Here is a 16934-nt window from a genome sequence, read left to right on the forward strand (position 1 = left end):
TATTTTTGTATTTTGTTAATCATTTAATTCTAAATATAAGACTCCTAGGGCTTCAAGGGTTAAGAGACATTATAAATAAAATGTTTAGACATTATGTTTGTTATCTATTAATTATCCATAATTAAATTTTGAAGTTTTGTACTACTTTATGGTAGATTTATTCTTTTTCGCGTTGCATTAATAATCATATTTTAGTAAACCCTTGTAACTTAAAATTCAGATTGATTTGATTTTAATTCTCATTTCTTTTGCTTTTTCTTTTCTCCTTTTATAACTCTTCCCCTTTTCCTCTAGCCTTGATATTGGATAAATCAAACATATCAAGTTTGATATTCAAGTACACAATTTTGGATTAGGATAAAGTTTCCGCTAATGGAAATTTGAGATCTCAAATATTGGCATTGTTAATCTTAACATATATGAATATGATCTTAATTTATAGTTGAGAATCTCTACATGATGGACAATTTCTTTCTTTTTAAGTATTTGAGATCTGAGAACACATGGTGCAATACAAATTTTAAATTTGGCTGATGTTCAGTGGCCGGTTTGTGTGAGTCATTGAGCTCCCTCCCATGCCATAAAGTGAAAATAAATACTTGTCAAATATTACTAGTAGTAAATTATGGAAACCACTAATCAAGGTTGAGTAAATAAACAAAACAGTTTTGAGTGATGAAATCAATATTGATTCTCACTACTTGTGAAAGCAACCCATATTTAATACGACACCCCACTTTTGTGCTAGGCATGTGAAATGTAGCAACAGTCACCAATCTCATTTTCTCACTCCATATAAAGTAACCCTAAGCTATGTCAGAGAGAGAGTTGGGGTTTCCTGTATACAACAAAGACTCCCAGCCAGCCAGCCAACCAAGCACATCATAATACTCAGCACTATTTTAATACTACCCCTATTATGGCTGCATGGTGTTGTTCCTCAAACTGATTTAACTGAATATTTATATATCCACACATACATATACATGTATATACCAAACTTCTAGTGATCAGAACTCTAATGATCTGATCATCCCTCCACCAGTTTCAGTTTGTGGGTGTCCTTTTTTTCTTTTTTTTTCTTTTTTTTTTCTGTGGTGGGGGGGAGGGGTGTCCCTATATGTTTCCCAAAGTTCATGCAGGTATGGAAATGGACATGGTCAAGGATTGTGGTAAAAATGGAGGGAATGCATTGAAGCGTTTGCAGATTTTTGCCGAAAGAATGAAACGATTTCCGGGTTTGGTTTGGAGCACGGTGTGGACCGTCGCACGGGATGACCCGAGAAGGGTGATCCATGCTTTGAAAGTTGGCTTGTCTTTGACACTGGTTTCCTTGTTGTATCTGATACAGCCGCTGTTTGTTGGGATTGGACAGAATGCCATTTGGGCTGTCATGACTGTGGTTGTTGTGCTTGAGTTCACTGCAGGTAATTGATTAGCCTATGATTTGTTTAAATAATAAGTACGTGTATATATACGCATATGTGATGAACAAAAGTTGTTTCATATTTTTATTGTTGTTTGTAAATAGGGGCAACTTTGTGCAAGGGACTGAACCGTGGATTGGGGACATTGTTAGCTGGATCATTGGCCTTTTTCATAGAGTATATTGCAACTGAATCCGGTCGGACTTTCCGAGCAGTTTTCATCGGAGCGGCAGTCTTTCTGATTGGTAATCTCATCTGTATTCACTAAACAATCTTTGATGACATTTTCTAGTGCAAGAAAAGACCAAGATTATTTTTTCATGTTAACTTAAAGTTAGTTCTTTAGCCTAATTTGTCAATTTTCTCCACTACAATTTTTACTAATATTTTGCTATGTTGTCACTTTTTGATTTGGCAGGAGCTGCAGCCACATACATGAGGTTTTTTCCTTATATTAGGAAGAACTATGACTATGGAATCGTGATATTTCTCTTGACCTTCAACCTAATAACCGTGTCAAGCTACCGCGTCGAAAATGTCTTGAAGATTGCGCATGAGAGATTCTACACCATTGCCATAGGCTGTGGTATCTGCCTAATGATGAGTCTACTGGTATTTCCTAATTGGTCAGGAGAAGAGCTCCATAATTCCACAGTGTTCAAGCTTGAAGGCCTAGCTAGAGCTATTGAAGGTATATGCAAAGTTGCTTATCATCATGATCATATTTTTGACCTCTGCATCCAAGTTTTAATCTCCCTGCCCATATTTTAGATTAGATTAGAATATTGTTCAAATAAAAATAATAATAATATCAATAACTAAACCTGCCATGATTCAAAGTATTTTGGGATTTTTGATGTTGCAGCTTGTGTGAATGAGTACTTTAGGGAAGAAACAGAACTAAACCAAGACAAATCAACAGAGGATCCCATATATGAAGGTTATAAGGCTGTTTTGGACTCCAAGTCTCTGGATGAAACCATGGTAATTGTGTTTCTTGGAAATGTTTGGTTTCGTTTATATTTGATATTCAACTTGACGGATACGTGAAATCTTTGGTGTTGCAATTTGAGCAGGCCTTACATGCAAGTTGGGAACCAAGGCATTCAAGACACTGTCACAGATTTCCATGGCAGCGATACGTGAAATTGGGAAACGTTCTTCGACATTTTGGATACACCATTGTAGCTCTACATGGATGTCTAGGAACTGAAATTCAGGTAAAATATGCATCCTAATACAGTTGCCCTATTTGTTAATATTCATTAGAAGAGAAGAGAGAGAAGACATATAAAGTACGATGATTGTCACGAGAGTTATGATTATGTGCCAGAGAACCCTCATAATCTGCTCATAGTGAACAAGAATATAGGTCACATGTTTCGTGCTGTGATAGATCGCAGATTTGGAAAATAATTTCACAAAAGGGGATCTAATTTTGGCTTTGGTTTTTCTTAATAATTGAGGTACTTTTTTCTACTAAATTTCTGTTGCAGACCCCAAGATCTGTTAGGTTACTCTTCAAGGACCCATGCATTCGCCTTGCAGGAGAAGTATCGAAAGCACTAATGGAACTTTCCAACAGCATGAGAAAACGCCGCCATTGCTCTCCCGAAATACTATCCGATCACCTCCATGAAGCTCTCCAAGACCTAAACACAGCCATAAAATCACAACCAAGACTGTTCCTAGGCTCCAACAGCAACCAGGCTACCAACATGCTTGCCCTAGCAGCTGCACACGCCACACAACAAAAGCAAGGAGTCTCGTTATCAAGCGTGAAAACCGACAGTTCAGCGCTGCTCGAGTGGAAAACAAAGAGGGCTAATGAGCAGGCAAAGGAGCCGGAGAGAAAGTTCTTGAGGCCACAGCTGAGTAAAATTGCCATCACCAGCCTCGAGTTCTCGGAAGCGCTTCCGTTTGCCGCTTTTGCATCTCTGCTGGTGGAGACGGTGGCAAAGTTGGATCATGTGATCGAGGAAGTTGAAGAGTTGGGGAGGATTGCATGCTTCAAAGAGTACGAGCATGGGGATGAGAATATTGTTGTAACTTATGAGAGGCCACCGGTGAATCCTATCCAAAACCATTTGCCTTCCCATGGGGCTGATTAATTATTAAGACTTAATCTGTACAAGGAAGGAAGGATGTCATAATCTGAATATTATTGGCAGTGGTTGGCTAATTATTGTTAATTTAAACTATTTGTCATATATCTTTAGCTTGCTTGTCTCTACAGAACAAATGTTCATTGGATTAGAGAATAATCGGCTCCGAAAGATAGAAACCGCAATAGCCATTCTTAATATTTTTGTTTCCATGAATTTGACAAGGAATCTGTTATGGTTATTGTTAAAACATCTTTTTATTTGATTATTCAGTTCAAACTCAGGTGCAGCTAAACGATTTGGAAAAATGTTAACTTGAAAAAACATGAACGATAAAAAATATAAAAGGGCCCAACCGGGTTCGAACCGGTGACCTCTTGATCTGCAGTCAAATGCTCTACCACTGAGCTATGGACCCACTTGCCGTTAACGTCTTAAATTAAATATCTATTGCCATAAAAATAAGGGGAAAAAATATAGACGGAGGAATGCATGATGATTATTATTTATTTTTTTTCAGATTATCAATAATAACTCTCCTTTTAGTTTTAACATGTATATGTCTAAATAAAATATATAATTGGTATTTGAATTTAGGTAAAAAAAACAAAAAACATTTTATGCTTTAGTAAAAGGGTTTTTCTTTTTTTTTTTTAATTGAAAGGATGATAAGGAATTAGGTGAGTTGAACTACAAATAAGGTTTGCTCGTTGGATTACAATAGTAGCCTTAGTCTCTAATAAACTCACACAAGGCCATTTGAAAGAACCAAGACTACAAATTCCTCTTCATTCTGTTGTGCTCGGTGAAGGAACTGCCTATAGCACACTTTTGCGGATCCAAACTTCTTTATTCTTTCTAAGTCTTCTTCTCCGGGATTAACCATCAACTACAAAGTATGTTACTTCTTTTCCGCTCAGAGCGATTTAACTCCCCAATAGAACGATCCCCCATCCCCTATCTCCAAAATTTATTAAATAATGAAAGCGAAAGTAAAGGAATGCAAGCTGGGTTCTAGGCCTAAACTGGTGACTGGGGAAATTTTGGCAAATAGTAGTAATGTGAAGTGAAGATGAATCTTCCTATTATTGACCTATATTAAAAAAAAAAAAAAAATCAAGCATCCATTGACCTACGGTGAAATATGAAAATTTTCTGGACTGAAATCAAAATTTTCTAGTGGTGAAATCAAAATTTTCTAGTAGTGGAATTATAAGTCTTAACAAGCTTGAAGCCTGGGCACATTAATGACAAAGCCAATAATTGCATGACACATTTCATTTTAAGGGTAGAGAAATGTATATGGATAATATATTACAAGCTTTTGCCAATATTTTGTGAGGATAGTAGTGAACTAGCAGGAATGCCCGCGCTTTGCCGCGGGTTTTCAAATCATGAATAATATTCATAGAAAAATTAACTAAAAATGCTACAGCAATATAATTGCATTCTTAAATGCAACAATTTTGAGAACGCATGTTTTACATGAGTAACACTCACAAAATCACACATTTACACAATTATCTCCAAATGAAAGAAAAAGCAAGAGATAGATGAATTGATCCATAAAATAAGTAGTTTAATTTACATTGCTACTCTCTTAAGTCGACATCAAATAGAAGCTTCACAGCACAATACTTAACCACAATCCTCTGTTTTTCTAAGTGCAAATAGAAAAACGATGCAAATAGAAAACCGGAATCAAAGTATTCAACCCAAAATCTTCACATTAGCTCAAAAACTATATTATTTCCAGAGCTTTCCAATTTCGCAGCATGGAACGACAAACATAAAAGCATTAAAATAGCTCTAAATTACAACAATAGGATGAACTACAAAATGATAGAGGAAAGATTAAGAGCTTACCCTTGCAAAATCAAATGAAAGAAGCAAGACTTGTGTTAACAGTTATGTGATATGTGCATTTGCAGACATCAAGATTTTACATGTGCAAGAAAGGGAATCACTCCATTAAAAAGATAGGAACTACTGATATTGCAGGTACATCAACCGGACCACTAATTTTAAATGACAGCATATGCTCGAGTAAGCGAAAGACTAAAAGACGAAAAGAAGAGGGTTGTATACCCGTTTCAATGTCATTGTCAGGGCCCTCTTAAACCTGGTTCCAGAATGACGATAGTCCAACACTCTCATAGTAACTAATACTTATTGTGACCTTCACCCAGTTTGTGAATTAGAAGCTTGAAATACACCAAAAATTATATTAATAGCCATTCCCTTAATTTTAACTACTAACAGCGTAAAGAATTTGGAAATTACAATTAAGACCAACGTTTTCCCCCTTTTTTTCATTGCCATAAAAGGCAGAAAAACAAAGGCTTCTAAAACTGAAACCAACCGTCTCATTTCTTCCCAAAAATAAACAAATTTTAATCCAACATTCATAAATGCATGGTCAAACAGGGGAAAAAATTATGTTAATTTGGGTTTCAAATTTACAGACAGAACTGTTTACAATAAGCATATATAACATGATTTGGTCTGCAGTGCTTTCATCAATCAACAACAACAACAACAACGAAGCCTTTTCCCACTAAGTGGGGTCGGCTATATGAATCCTAGAACGCCATTGCGCTCGGTTTTGTGTCATGTCCTCCGTTAGATCCAAGTACTCTAAGTCTTTTCTTAGAATCTCTTCCAAAGTTTTCCTAGGTCTTCCTCTACCCCTTCGGCCCTGAACCTCTGTCCCGTAGTCACATCTTCGAACCGGAGCGTCAGTCGGCCTTCTTTGCACATGTCCAAATCACCGGAGCCGATTTTCTCTCATCTTTCCTACAATTTCGGCTACTCCTACTTTACCTCGGATATCCTCATTCCCAATCTTATCCTTTCTCGTGTGCCCACACATCCCACGAAGCATCCTCATCTCCGCTACACCCATTTTGTGTACGTGTTGATGCTTCACCACCCAACATTCTGTGCCATACAACATCACTGGCCTTATTGCCGTCCTATAAAATTTTCCCTTGAGCTTCAGTGGCCTACGACGGTCACACAACACGCCGGATGCACTCTTTCCATCCAGCTCGTATTCTATGGTTGAGATCTCCATCTAATTCTCCGTTCTCTTGCAAGATAGATCATAGGTAGCGAAAACGGTCGTTTTTTGTGATCTTCGCTAGATTGCTCCGGTCATTAGTGTGGATAAGTATATAAATGGATAGAGATAGGAAAGCAAACACAAGATGTACGTGGTTCACCCAGATTGGCTACGTCCACGGAATAGAAGAGTTCTCATTAATTGTGAAGGGTTTACACAAGTACATAGGTTCAAGCTCTCCTTTAGTGAGTACAAGTGAATGATTTAGTACAAATGACATTAGGAAATATTGTGGGAGAATGATCTCGTAATCACGAAACTTCTAAGTATCGGAGTGTGGTGTCGTCTTGACTTGCCTTATCTGTCTCATAGGTAGATGTGGCATCTTCTCTGGAAGTACTCTTCCTCCATCCAGGGGTGGTATCTTTAACTGGTGGAGATGCACAAGGTAATGTATCAATTTCACTTGAAGCTTACTTGTAGTTTCAGGCTTGGTCAAGCGCGATACAAACCATGTAGTAGGAGTCCCCCAAGTCGCCGAGCTAGGGGGTCTGCTGAAAGAGGTGACAGACAAGGTAAGCAATCAGAGCTCCGACTGATTGTTCACCTTCTCCCCATCTTGCAGCAGCATGAAGGATAAAGAGAAGAAAAATGAGAAGAGATGATATGAGATACTTTTGCTTTTGAAGAAGTAACTTTCCACAGGCTTATTCTTGAACTGAGCTGGAGGGTTTTCTGGTTTCCTCCAGAGTATAAGGCCGACTGAAGAATTTGAGGGTCAAAACAAGTCCATCAAATATAAAGTACGTTCCACCCTGCTGATATGGGATACTTTTGCTTTTGACAGAGTAATGGATGTATCGGCACGTGTGCTGTTACGCTTGTCTCCACATGCTTCCTTGTATCCTTCGCACTTGCCCTATATGTTCCTCAAGCTGATGCGGAATCTTCCCTAGAAACATAAGATGTTGAAGATGAGTACTCGAGAGCAATGCCAAGTAAGTAATCAGGTAAGGGGTTCCAAGCAGTCAGTTCCTGGCTGGAAGCTTGATTCCAAGTGCTGACTGATTGCTCTCTTTCTCCTTGTCTTGCAGGTAAAAACAAGGCCAAAAGAAAAGACAGGGAAAAAGCATGATATGTGATACTCTTGCTTTTAACCCTGATGATATGAGATATTCTTGCTCTAGTATAGCTTGTTTGCAGAGGTATTATCGGGGGGAAAGAAAGCTGAATATTTCGAAAGGCTTCGTTGGGAGTGCCCTCTCAGATATGATGAAGGGTTGAGCATTTTTGCAGGTCTGCCTGTCCGTTGGGGATGGAGGTCGACATATATAGGAGTCTCCCTAACAACAAGTAGTAATGCTATTCCTTTACCCTGCTTGGTCATAGCACGGTAGTGGGAGCTGCCAGTTTCACATGTTTTAACTCTGTCAGAGCACTTTGAAAAAGTGGTCTGTGGTATCTGGCTCTCGAGATTCGGAGAACGATGCCTCTTCGATTTTTGAGAAAGCAATCATGCTGGGGGTCTGACTCTCGAGATTCGGAGAGCAGTGTCTCTTCGATTTTTTAGAAAGTAATCATGTTGGGAGTCTGGCTCTCGAGATTCGGAGGGCGGTGCCTCTTCGATTTTGGAGCAAGCAATCTTGTTGGGAGTGTTGTCTCGAATGTGAGTAAAGGTTGGGCATGTTTGCTAGTCTACCTTGCCACGAAGCACAAAGGTTGACACACAGGGACTTTCCAATTATCCAGCAATGGTACTGTTCCTTTACCCTCTCTTCGATTTTGAGAAAGTAGTCATGTTGGGAGTCTGGCTCTCGAGATTCGGAGGACGGTGCCTCTTCGATTTTGGAGCAAGCAATCTTGTTGGGAGTGTTTTCTCGAATGTGAGTAAAGGTTGGGCATGTTTGCTAGTCTACCTTGCCACGAAGCACAGAGGTTGACACACAGGGACTTTCCAATTATCCAGCAGTGGTACTGTTCCTTTACCCTTGTGGGTAATAATATGGTAGCTAGACCTTCAAAATTTATGTGTCTAAACTTTGTTAGTGCTGTTTCTTTGCTATTCTTTTACCTTTCTTGGTCAGAGCGATGTAGTGGGAGCTGCAAGCTTCACGTGCTCAACTTTAGCAGAGAACTTTGGCAAAGTTATCTGTGGTACCCATGAGCTATTGTTGCGTGTGGGAAGTGGGTGATTGAACAGTAAGATTCATGTGCTTTCTACTTCACCAGAAGTCTTCGACAGAATGCCCATAATTTCTGCAAAGCTGAGTGTGCGTGTGACAGGTGCTGACAAGGCTAGAAAAGTAGGTGCCTCTTCGATTTCTGAGATCGGCCCTTGTGGTCTCTGAGCAGCCCAGCTTTTGAGAAAGCGAGCGCCTCTTCGATTGATTCGGAGAACGATGCCTCATCGATTTTTGAGAAAGCAATCATGCTGGGGGTCTGGCTCTCGAGATTCGGGGAGCAGTGTCTCTTCGATTTTTTAGAAAGTAATCATGTTGGGAGTCTGGCTCTCGAGATTCGGAGGGCGGTGCCTCTTCGATTTTGGAGCAAGCAATCTTGTTGGGAGTGTTTTCTCGAATGTGAGTAAAGGTTGGGCATGTTTGCTAGTCTACCTTGCCACGAAGCACAGAGGTTGACACACAGGGACTTTCCAATTATCCAGCAATGGTACTGTTCCTTTACCCTCTCTTCAATTTTTAAGAAAGTAGTCATGTTGGGAGTCTGGCTCTTGAGATTCGGAGGACGGTGCCTTTTCGATTTTGGAGCAAGCAATCTTATTGGGAGTGTTTTCTCGAATGTGAGTAAAGGTTGGGCATGTTTGCTAGTCTACCTTGCCACGAAGCACAGAGGTTGACACACAGGGACTTTCCAATTATCCAGCAGTGGTACTGTTCCTTTACCCTTGTGGGTAATAATATGGTAGCTAGACCTTCAAAATTTTATGGGTCTAAACTTTGTTAGTGCTGTTTCTTTGCTATTCTTTTACCCTTCTTGGTCAGAGCGATGTAGTGGGAGCTGCCAGCTTCACGTGCTCAACTTTGGCAGAGAACTTTGACAAAGTTATATGTGGTACCCATGAGCTATTGTTGCGTGTGGGAAGTGGGTGATTGAACAGTAAGATTCATGTGTTTTCTACTTCCCCAGAAGTCTTAGACAGAATGCCCATAATTTCCGCAAAGCTGAGTGTGCGTGTGACAGGTGCTGACAAGGCTAGAAAAGTAGGTGCCTATTCGATTTCTGAGATCGGCCCTCGTGGTCTCTGGGGAGCCCAGCTTTTGAGAAAGCGAGCGCCTCTTCGATTTCTGAGATCGACCTTCGTGGTCTTTGAGCAGCCCAACTTTTGAGAAAGCAAACGCCTCTTCGATTTCTGAGATCAACCCTCGTGATCTCTAAGCAGCCCAGCTTTTGAGAAAGCAAACGCCTCTTCGATTTCTGAGCAGGCGCCTCTTCGATTTCTGAAGCTCCGTCGAGTGCAGATTTTTATAGGGGCTGGCATTAAGTTCCAAAGCACACTTGAATCTCCACCAGTAGAAGCTTCATTCTTACACTTCTAAGATCTTGATTTGTCCGACCTCTTCTCTCTTCAACACCTTTGAAAATGTCTGGCCCCTCCGACCGTCGTTTTGACTTGAACCTTGTTGAAGAGGCAGCCCCGCCTTCTCCAGACAACATATGGCGCCCATCCTTCGTCTCCCCTACTGGTCCTCTTACCGTTGGGGATTCCGTGATGAAGAATGATATGACCGATGCGGTGGTGGCCAGGAACCTTCTCACTCCCAAAGATAACAGACTACTTTCCAAACGGTCTGATGAGTTAGCTGTTAAGGATTCGCTGGCTCTCAGTGTTCAGTGTGCAGGTTCTGTGTCTAATATGGCCCAACGCCTATTTGCTCGAACCCGCCAAGTTGAATCATTGGCGGCTGAAGTGATGAGTCTCAAACAGGAGATTAAGGGGCTCAAGCATGAGAATAAACAGTTGCACCGGCTCGCACATGACTATGCTACAAACATGAAGAGGAAGCTTGACCAGATGAAGGAAACTGATGGTCAGGTTTTACTTGATCATCAGAGATTTGTGGGTTTGTTCCAAAGGCATTTATTGCCTTCGTCTTCTGGGGCTGTACCGCGTAATGAAGCTCCAAATGATCAACCTCTGATGCCTCCTCCTTCTAGGGTTCTGTCCAGTACTGAGGCTCCAAATGATCCCCCTCCGGTGCCTTCTCTTTCTGGGGCTCTACCGACTGCTGAGACTTCTCCTAAGCAACCTTTGTGAAGGCTCCCTCTTGTGTGTTTATTTTGACTCATGTATATGTACATATTTGTAGCTTATCGGGGATATCAATAAATAAGTTTTCCTTCATTTCAACGTATTGTGTTAAATACACCAAAGCCTTCTTCGCTAAGTTCTTTGAATTTTCTTTTGTTGAAACTTGTATGTTGAAGCTTTCTGAGTGGAGCATGTAGGTTGGGGTAGTGTTCCCTTAATTTCCCGAGTGAGGAAAACTTCTCGGTTGGAGACTTGGAAAATCCAAGTCACTGAGTGGGATCGGCTATATGAATCTTAGAACGCCATTGTGCTCGATCCTGTGTCATGTCCTTCGTTAGATCCAAGTACTCTAAGTCTTTTCTTAGAGTCTCTTCCAAAGTTTTCCTAGGTCTTCCTCTACCCCTTCGGCCCTGAACCTCTGTCCCATAGTCGCATCTTCTAATCGGAGCGTCAGTAGGCCTTCTTTGCACATGTCCAAACCACCGTAACCGATTTTCTCTCATCTTTCCTTCAATTTCGGCTACTCCTACTTTACCCCGGATATCCTCATTCCTAATCTTATCCTTTCTCGTGTGCCCACACATCCAACGAAGCATCCTCATCTCCGCTACACCCATTTTGTGTACGTGTTGATGTTTCACCGCCCAACATTCTGTGTCATACAGCATCGCCGGCCTTATTGCCGTCCTATAAAATTTTCCCTTGAGCTTCAGTGGCATACGGCGGTCACACAACACGCCGGATGCACTCTTCCACTTCATCCATCCAGCTTGTATTCTATGGTTGAGATCTCCATCTAATTCTCCGTTCTTTTGCAAGATAGATCCTAGGTAACGAAAACGGTCGCTCTTTGGTATTTCTTGATCTCCGATCCTCACCCCTAACTCGTTTTGGCCTCCATTTGCACTGAACTTGCACTCCATATATTCTGTCTTTGATTGGCTTAGGCGAAGACCTTTAGATTCCAACACTTCTCTCCAAAGGTTAAGCTTTGCATTTACCCCTTCCTGAGTTTCATCTATCAACACTATATCGTCTACGAAAAGCATACACCAAGGAATATCATCTTGAATATGTCCTGTTAACTCATCCATTACCAACGCAAAAAGGTAAGGACTTAAGGATGAGCCTTGATGTAATCCTACAGTTATGGGAAAGCTTTCGGTTTGTCCTTCATGAGTTCTTACGGCAGTCTTTGCTCCTTCATACATATCCTTTATAGCTTGGATATATGCTACTCGTACTCCTTTCTTCTCTAAAATCCTCCAAAGAATGTCTCTTGGGACCCTATCATACGCTTTTTCCAAATCTATAAAGACCATGTGTAAATCCTTTTTCCCATCTCTATATCTTTCCATCAATCTTCGTAAGAGATAGATTGCCTCCATGGTTGAGCGCCCTGGCATGAACCCGAATTGGTTGTCCGAAACCCGTGTCTCTTGCCTCAATCTATGCTCAATGACTCTCTCCCAGAGCTTCATTGTATGACTCATTAGCTTAATACCCCTATAGTTCATGCAATTTTGTACGTCGCCCTTATTCTTGTAAATAGGCACCAAAGTGCTCGTTCGCCACTCATTTGGCATCTTCTTCGTTTTCAAAATCCTATTGAAAAGATCAGTGAGCCATGTTATACCTGTCTCTCCCAAAAGTTTCCACACTTCGATTGGTATATCGTCTGGGCCTATTGCTTTTTTATGCTTCATCTTCTTCAAAGCTACAACCACTTCTTCCTTCCGGATTCGACGATAAGAAGAGTAGTTTCTACACTCTTCTGAGTTACTCAACTCCCCTAAAGAAGCACTCATTTCATGTCCTTCATTGAAAAGATTATGAAAATAACCTCTCCATCTGTCTTTAACCGCGTTCTCTGTAGCAAGAACCTTTCCATCCTCATCCTTGATGCACCTCACTTGGTTTAGGTCCCTTGTCTTCTTTTCCCTTGCTCTAGATAGTTTATAGATATCCAACTCTCCTTCTTTGGTATCTAGTCGTTTATACATATCGTCGTAAGCCGCTAACTTAGCTTCTCTGACAGCTTTCTTCGCCTCTTGCTTCGTTTTTCTATACCTTTCACCATTTTCATCGGTCCTCTCCTTGTATAAGGCTTTACAACATTCCTTCTTAGCCTTCACCTTTGTTTGTACCTCCTCATTCCACCACCAAGATTCCTTTTGGTGTGGGGCAAAGCCCTTGGACTCTCCTAATACCTCTTTTGCTACTTTTCGGATACAACTAGCCATGGAATCCCACATTTGGCTAGCTTCCCCCTCTCTATCCCACACACATTGGGTGATTACCTTCTCTTTGAAAATGGCTTGTTTTTCTTCTTTTAGATTCCACCATCTAGTCCTTGGGCACTTCCAAGTCTTGTTCTTTTGTCTTACTCTTTTGATATGTACATCCATCACCAACAAGCGATGTTGATTAGCCACGCTCTCTCCTGGTATAACTTTGCAATCCTTACAAGTTATACGATCCCCTTTCCTCATTAGAAGAAAATCTATTTGTGTTTTTGACGACCCACTCTTGTAGTTGATCACATGTTCTTCTCTCTTCTTAAAGAAGGTGTTGGCTAAGAAGAGATCATATGCCATTGCAAAATCCAAGATAGCTTCCCCATCCTCGTTTCTCTCCCCAAAACCATGACCACCATGAAAACCTCCATAGTTGCCTGTCTCCCTGCCCACGTGTCCATTTAAATCTCCTCCTATAAATAACTTCTCCGTCTGAGCAATTCCTTGCACCAAGTCTCCAAGATCTTCCCAAAATTTCTCCTTCGAACTCGTATTCAACCCTACTTGAGGTGCGTACGCACTAATCACATTGATAAGTTCTTGTCCTATTACAATCTTGATTGCCATGATTCTATCTCCTATCCTCTTGACATCTACAACATCTTGTACCAAGGTCTTGTCCACGATGATGCCAACACCGTTTCTCGTTCTATTTGTGCCCGAATACCAAAGTTTAAACCCTGAGTTTTCTAGATCCTTTGCCTTACTACCAACCCACTTAGTTTCTTGTAGGCACATAATATTTATCCTTCTCCTCACCATAACTTCCACTACTTCCATAGATTTTCCCGTTAAGGTTCCTATATTCCACGTTCCTAAACGCATTTTGCTCTCTTGAACTCTACCCTTCTGTCCTAGCTTCTTCACCCTCCCCCGTCTAATAGGATCAAAGTACTTCTTTTGTGTGTCCCGGGTAAAGTTGATAGGAGCATATGCTCCCAAACAACTTTGAGTGGAGTCGTTCGAAAAGAAGTTTCTATGGCCCCCTTGCTCATTTAACACTGCATCCGGGTGCCGATGGAGATACAGCGACCCTTGCTCACTTATCACTGTGCTCGGGCCACACAGCGCGCCACTTACGGGTGACGCCCTAGCTTTAGCGCGATTTTGTTCTGGATTCATTTTCATAAGGATTCGACGTGATCATGGAGTGCCGGCTGTCGACTACCTGACGCCCTCCCCCTCCTCCTTTATCCGGGCTTGGGACCGGCCATGTAAGACATAGGCGGAGTTAGTGCTTTCATCAATAGTTATAAAAAAAATAAAAATAAAAATAGAGATTCTAAAGATATGCATGCAATAGAATGACTATTACCTCCAAGTAAGCAGTTGTATGGTTGCAATCTAAGTTGCACACATCATGTTCAAACTGATAGCTTCAGTATAGCACTTGACAACATTATTTCAGGCTTTTCCTTAAATGAAGTATTTCCCTGGGAAAAGATTAGTAAACATAGAAATTGAAACAATACACATTAGTACATTGGTATCCCGGTTCTTTGCTAATAGAAAATGAAATTAAGGGGATGGAGAGATCTAATTTCAATTTTTTTAAGGAGAACACCATACTTCATTCATATCAAAGAATAGCATGATTCCAATTTCAATTTTGAACATAATAAAACATATAGCATTCATATATTACTTAAACTTCTTTCAAATTTACTTTTGTATTTAAAGATCGTATATTTTAATGAGTTTAAATTGATTATATATATAAATTATAGGTTTTTATATTTAAATAATAATGTACATTGTATAATTACATTTATAGTCCATGAATACAATTAGAGGCCTTTGAATTTCTTTGCAAGAGAAGATTTATAAGGAAAAGCAACTGCAAATATACAGACGGAGGGAATTTGAGGTTTGTAGTCCATCTACTCATCAATTATTTTACTATAGATACAACTGAGTAGTGAGAGAGTTTTAGCTAATACTATTCCATTCCACAGGTAATTATAAAAAAATAATCATATAATTTCTCACAATAAAAATCAATGTACTAAAAACAAATGATATATATCAACTTTAATGATTTTCTTATTTTCTCTCTCCTTCCCAGCAACCAAACAGAAATGAAAAGATTGAAGTACCTGAGCAAGTTGGAATGCCTAGGTTGCCATATACACTTGGTGTAAAAATATCAGGGTGGGCATTTTCAGAGCACCAAAATCCTTGATCCATAAACGTATGTAAAAAAATCAACAAAATAATATTGTGATTGCATTAATCCGTAGAAACAAATATGCTAAAATCAAACTTCTTTATCAGAAAGTAAAGACACGATCCAAAAATCCGTTAACATAAAAAAGATGTCAATGTCCATTAGCAGCAAGTGTCTCACCTGGAAGACAAATCTCTCTTTCATTCCTTGAACTGATAGAAGACCTTTCATACGATATATGTCCTCACTTCATTCAAACAACAGTGTACCAAGCCATATGTTAGCCTGAAAAAATAAAAACGAAATCAGTAGTCTTTGTCAGGTTTTCTTTCATACATGCCTGGACAAAGACTCTGGATGCAACTGGCCCTCAAATGTGTACTTGTCTCATTCAAAGGCAACAGGTCCACATGGAAGACACAAAATAAATTATCAAATATATTGCGAAATAAGACAAAACATAGATCCTACCTTTTCAAGATCTAAGTTCCCTTCACAAACTATGCTGACAGAAGAAACACCAGGATCATGAACATGATCATGGGTGTGGTGATCCTCATGATGGTCTGCATATCAGTTTCAAATGTGTGAATATTAGTTCATAAATCTATATTAAAAATAGTAGCAATGTCAAATTACAATTATAGTGGAAGATCAGAACTCTTAAAGCAAATCAAAATATTATCCAATAAAAAACCAAACTAAATAAATAAAAACCTAATTATCCCCAACTTCGAATATGTAGTTATCTATTATCCATTCCAAGAAATGCGAAATGCATAACAAAAAACGTAAGATAACTGGAGTAGGAGGGGAGAGACTGAGCTGCTGAGCGCAGGTAGTACAATAAAATCTTATCCTTTACACTTCGGTAATTAGTACCTTTCCTACAGAAATAAATTCAACAACAAATGGTAAATAAATCAACAAAATAATATTGTGATTGCATTAATCCGAAAGAAAAAAATATGCTAAAATTCGTAGTTCAGGTGCAAAGAACTTAATTTTCAGCAATCCAGAGTCACAGATCCGAGGCATTCAAGCACACAACAGGGAAAAGAGTATATTTTTTGAGGCACAAACCGAGTCTTTACCTTTGCTTTTTGTGGATCTCGAAACTGGATCAATGTTTTGCTCTGAAACTGGAGGATCGAACATGGATCTGCGAGTTTGAGCGAAATATCATCCATGGGTTGACGATCCTAGAGCCCTAGCATGGAAATATCATCCTTGGGTTGTTGGGATCTAGACTGCAATGAACATGAGCTACGCAACAATAAAAACCAACCTTTTAATTAATTTAAAAAAAAAAACTCAAATCATGCTTCTACAGAACAAAAACACAAAATTTATAAATTCCAAAAAACGAACATTCGTTATCAAACTTATGGAAACACGATAGGGTTTGGGAAAGAACGAATCTCGCTATCAAATTTCTGTAATGTTAGGGTTTGGGTCGGAGCTAGGATTACCTGATAATGCCAAAGTCTTCGCCGGGAGGGAGGCGGATGGAATCGGGGTGGAGTTGCTAAAATGGAGGCCGTGGTTGAGATAAATTGGATAAGGGACGGCTAGGGTTAGAGAAATTGAGTGGCTAGGGTTTTCTT

At 39.9% G+C, this 16934-nt stretch overlaps 1 protein-coding gene, 1 long non-coding RNA gene and 1 other non-coding gene across 6 annotated transcripts; 1 reads left to right on the top strand and 2 right to left on the bottom strand.

Moving 5' to 3' along the window:
• The first annotated feature begins 821 nt into the window (after nt 1-821).
• Nucleotides 822-3717, top strand: LOC126608191 (aluminum-activated malate transporter 12-like). The gene is made up of 6 exons (XM_050276023.1): nt 822-1427; nt 1532-1672; nt 1846-2118; nt 2293-2411; nt 2504-2647; nt 2924-3717. The coding sequence occupies exons 1-6, from the start codon at nt 1121-1123 to the stop codon at nt 3536-3538; spliced, it is 1599 nt and encodes a 532-aa protein (XP_050131980.1). The 5' UTR covers nt 822-1120; the 3' UTR covers nt 3539-3717.
• A 161-nt stretch (nt 3718-3878) lies between these two features.
• On the bottom strand, nt 3879-3950 carry TRNAC-GCA (transfer RNA cysteine (anticodon GCA)). Its single transcript has one exon. It is a non-coding gene; the product is annotated as a tRNA-Cys (tRNA).
• Nucleotides 3951-5007: 1057 nt separating this feature from the next.
• Nucleotides 5008-16925, bottom strand: LOC126608204 (uncharacterized). Of its 4 annotated transcripts, none has more exons than XR_007617781.1 (7): nt 16800-16923; nt 16422-16593; nt 15799-15893; nt 15508-15612; nt 15257-15337; nt 14476-14593; nt 5008-5736 (listed from the first exon to the last, which is right to left on the bottom strand). It is a non-coding gene; the product is annotated as an uncharacterized LOC126608204 (long non-coding RNA). The 4 variants fall into 4 exon arrangements; XR_007617782.1 differs by lacking the exon at nt 5008-5736 and adding an exon at nt 16129-16214; XR_007617783.1 differs by lacking the exon at nt 5008-5736 and having other exon boundaries at nt 16422-16577; nt 16800-16925.
• Between the last annotated feature and the right edge of the window lie 9 nt (nt 16926-16934).

The sequence above is a fragment of the Malus sylvestris genome, chromosome 16, assembly GCF_916048215.2.
Source record: "Malus sylvestris chromosome 16, drMalSylv7.2, whole genome shotgun sequence".
Classification (NCBI taxonomy): Eukaryota; Viridiplantae; Streptophyta; class Magnoliopsida; order Rosales; family Rosaceae; genus Malus; species Malus sylvestris.

What these genes read in the sequence shown, in the direction of transcription:
- LOC126608191 (XM_050276023.1), top strand. Translation starts at nt 1,121, where the DNA reads ATGTTTCCCAAAGTTCATGCAGGTATGGAAATGGACATGGTCAAGGAT. An exon ending in TGTGCTTGAGTTCACTGCAG is followed by an intron (nt 1,428 to 1,531) that starts GTAATTGATTAG and finishes GTTTGTAAATAG; the next exon opens with GGGCAACTTTGTGCAAGGGA. An exon ending in AGTCTCTGGATGAAACCATG is followed by an intron (nt 2,412 to 2,503) that starts GTAATTGTGTTT and finishes CAATTTGAGCAG; the next exon opens with GCCTTACATGCAAGTTGGGA.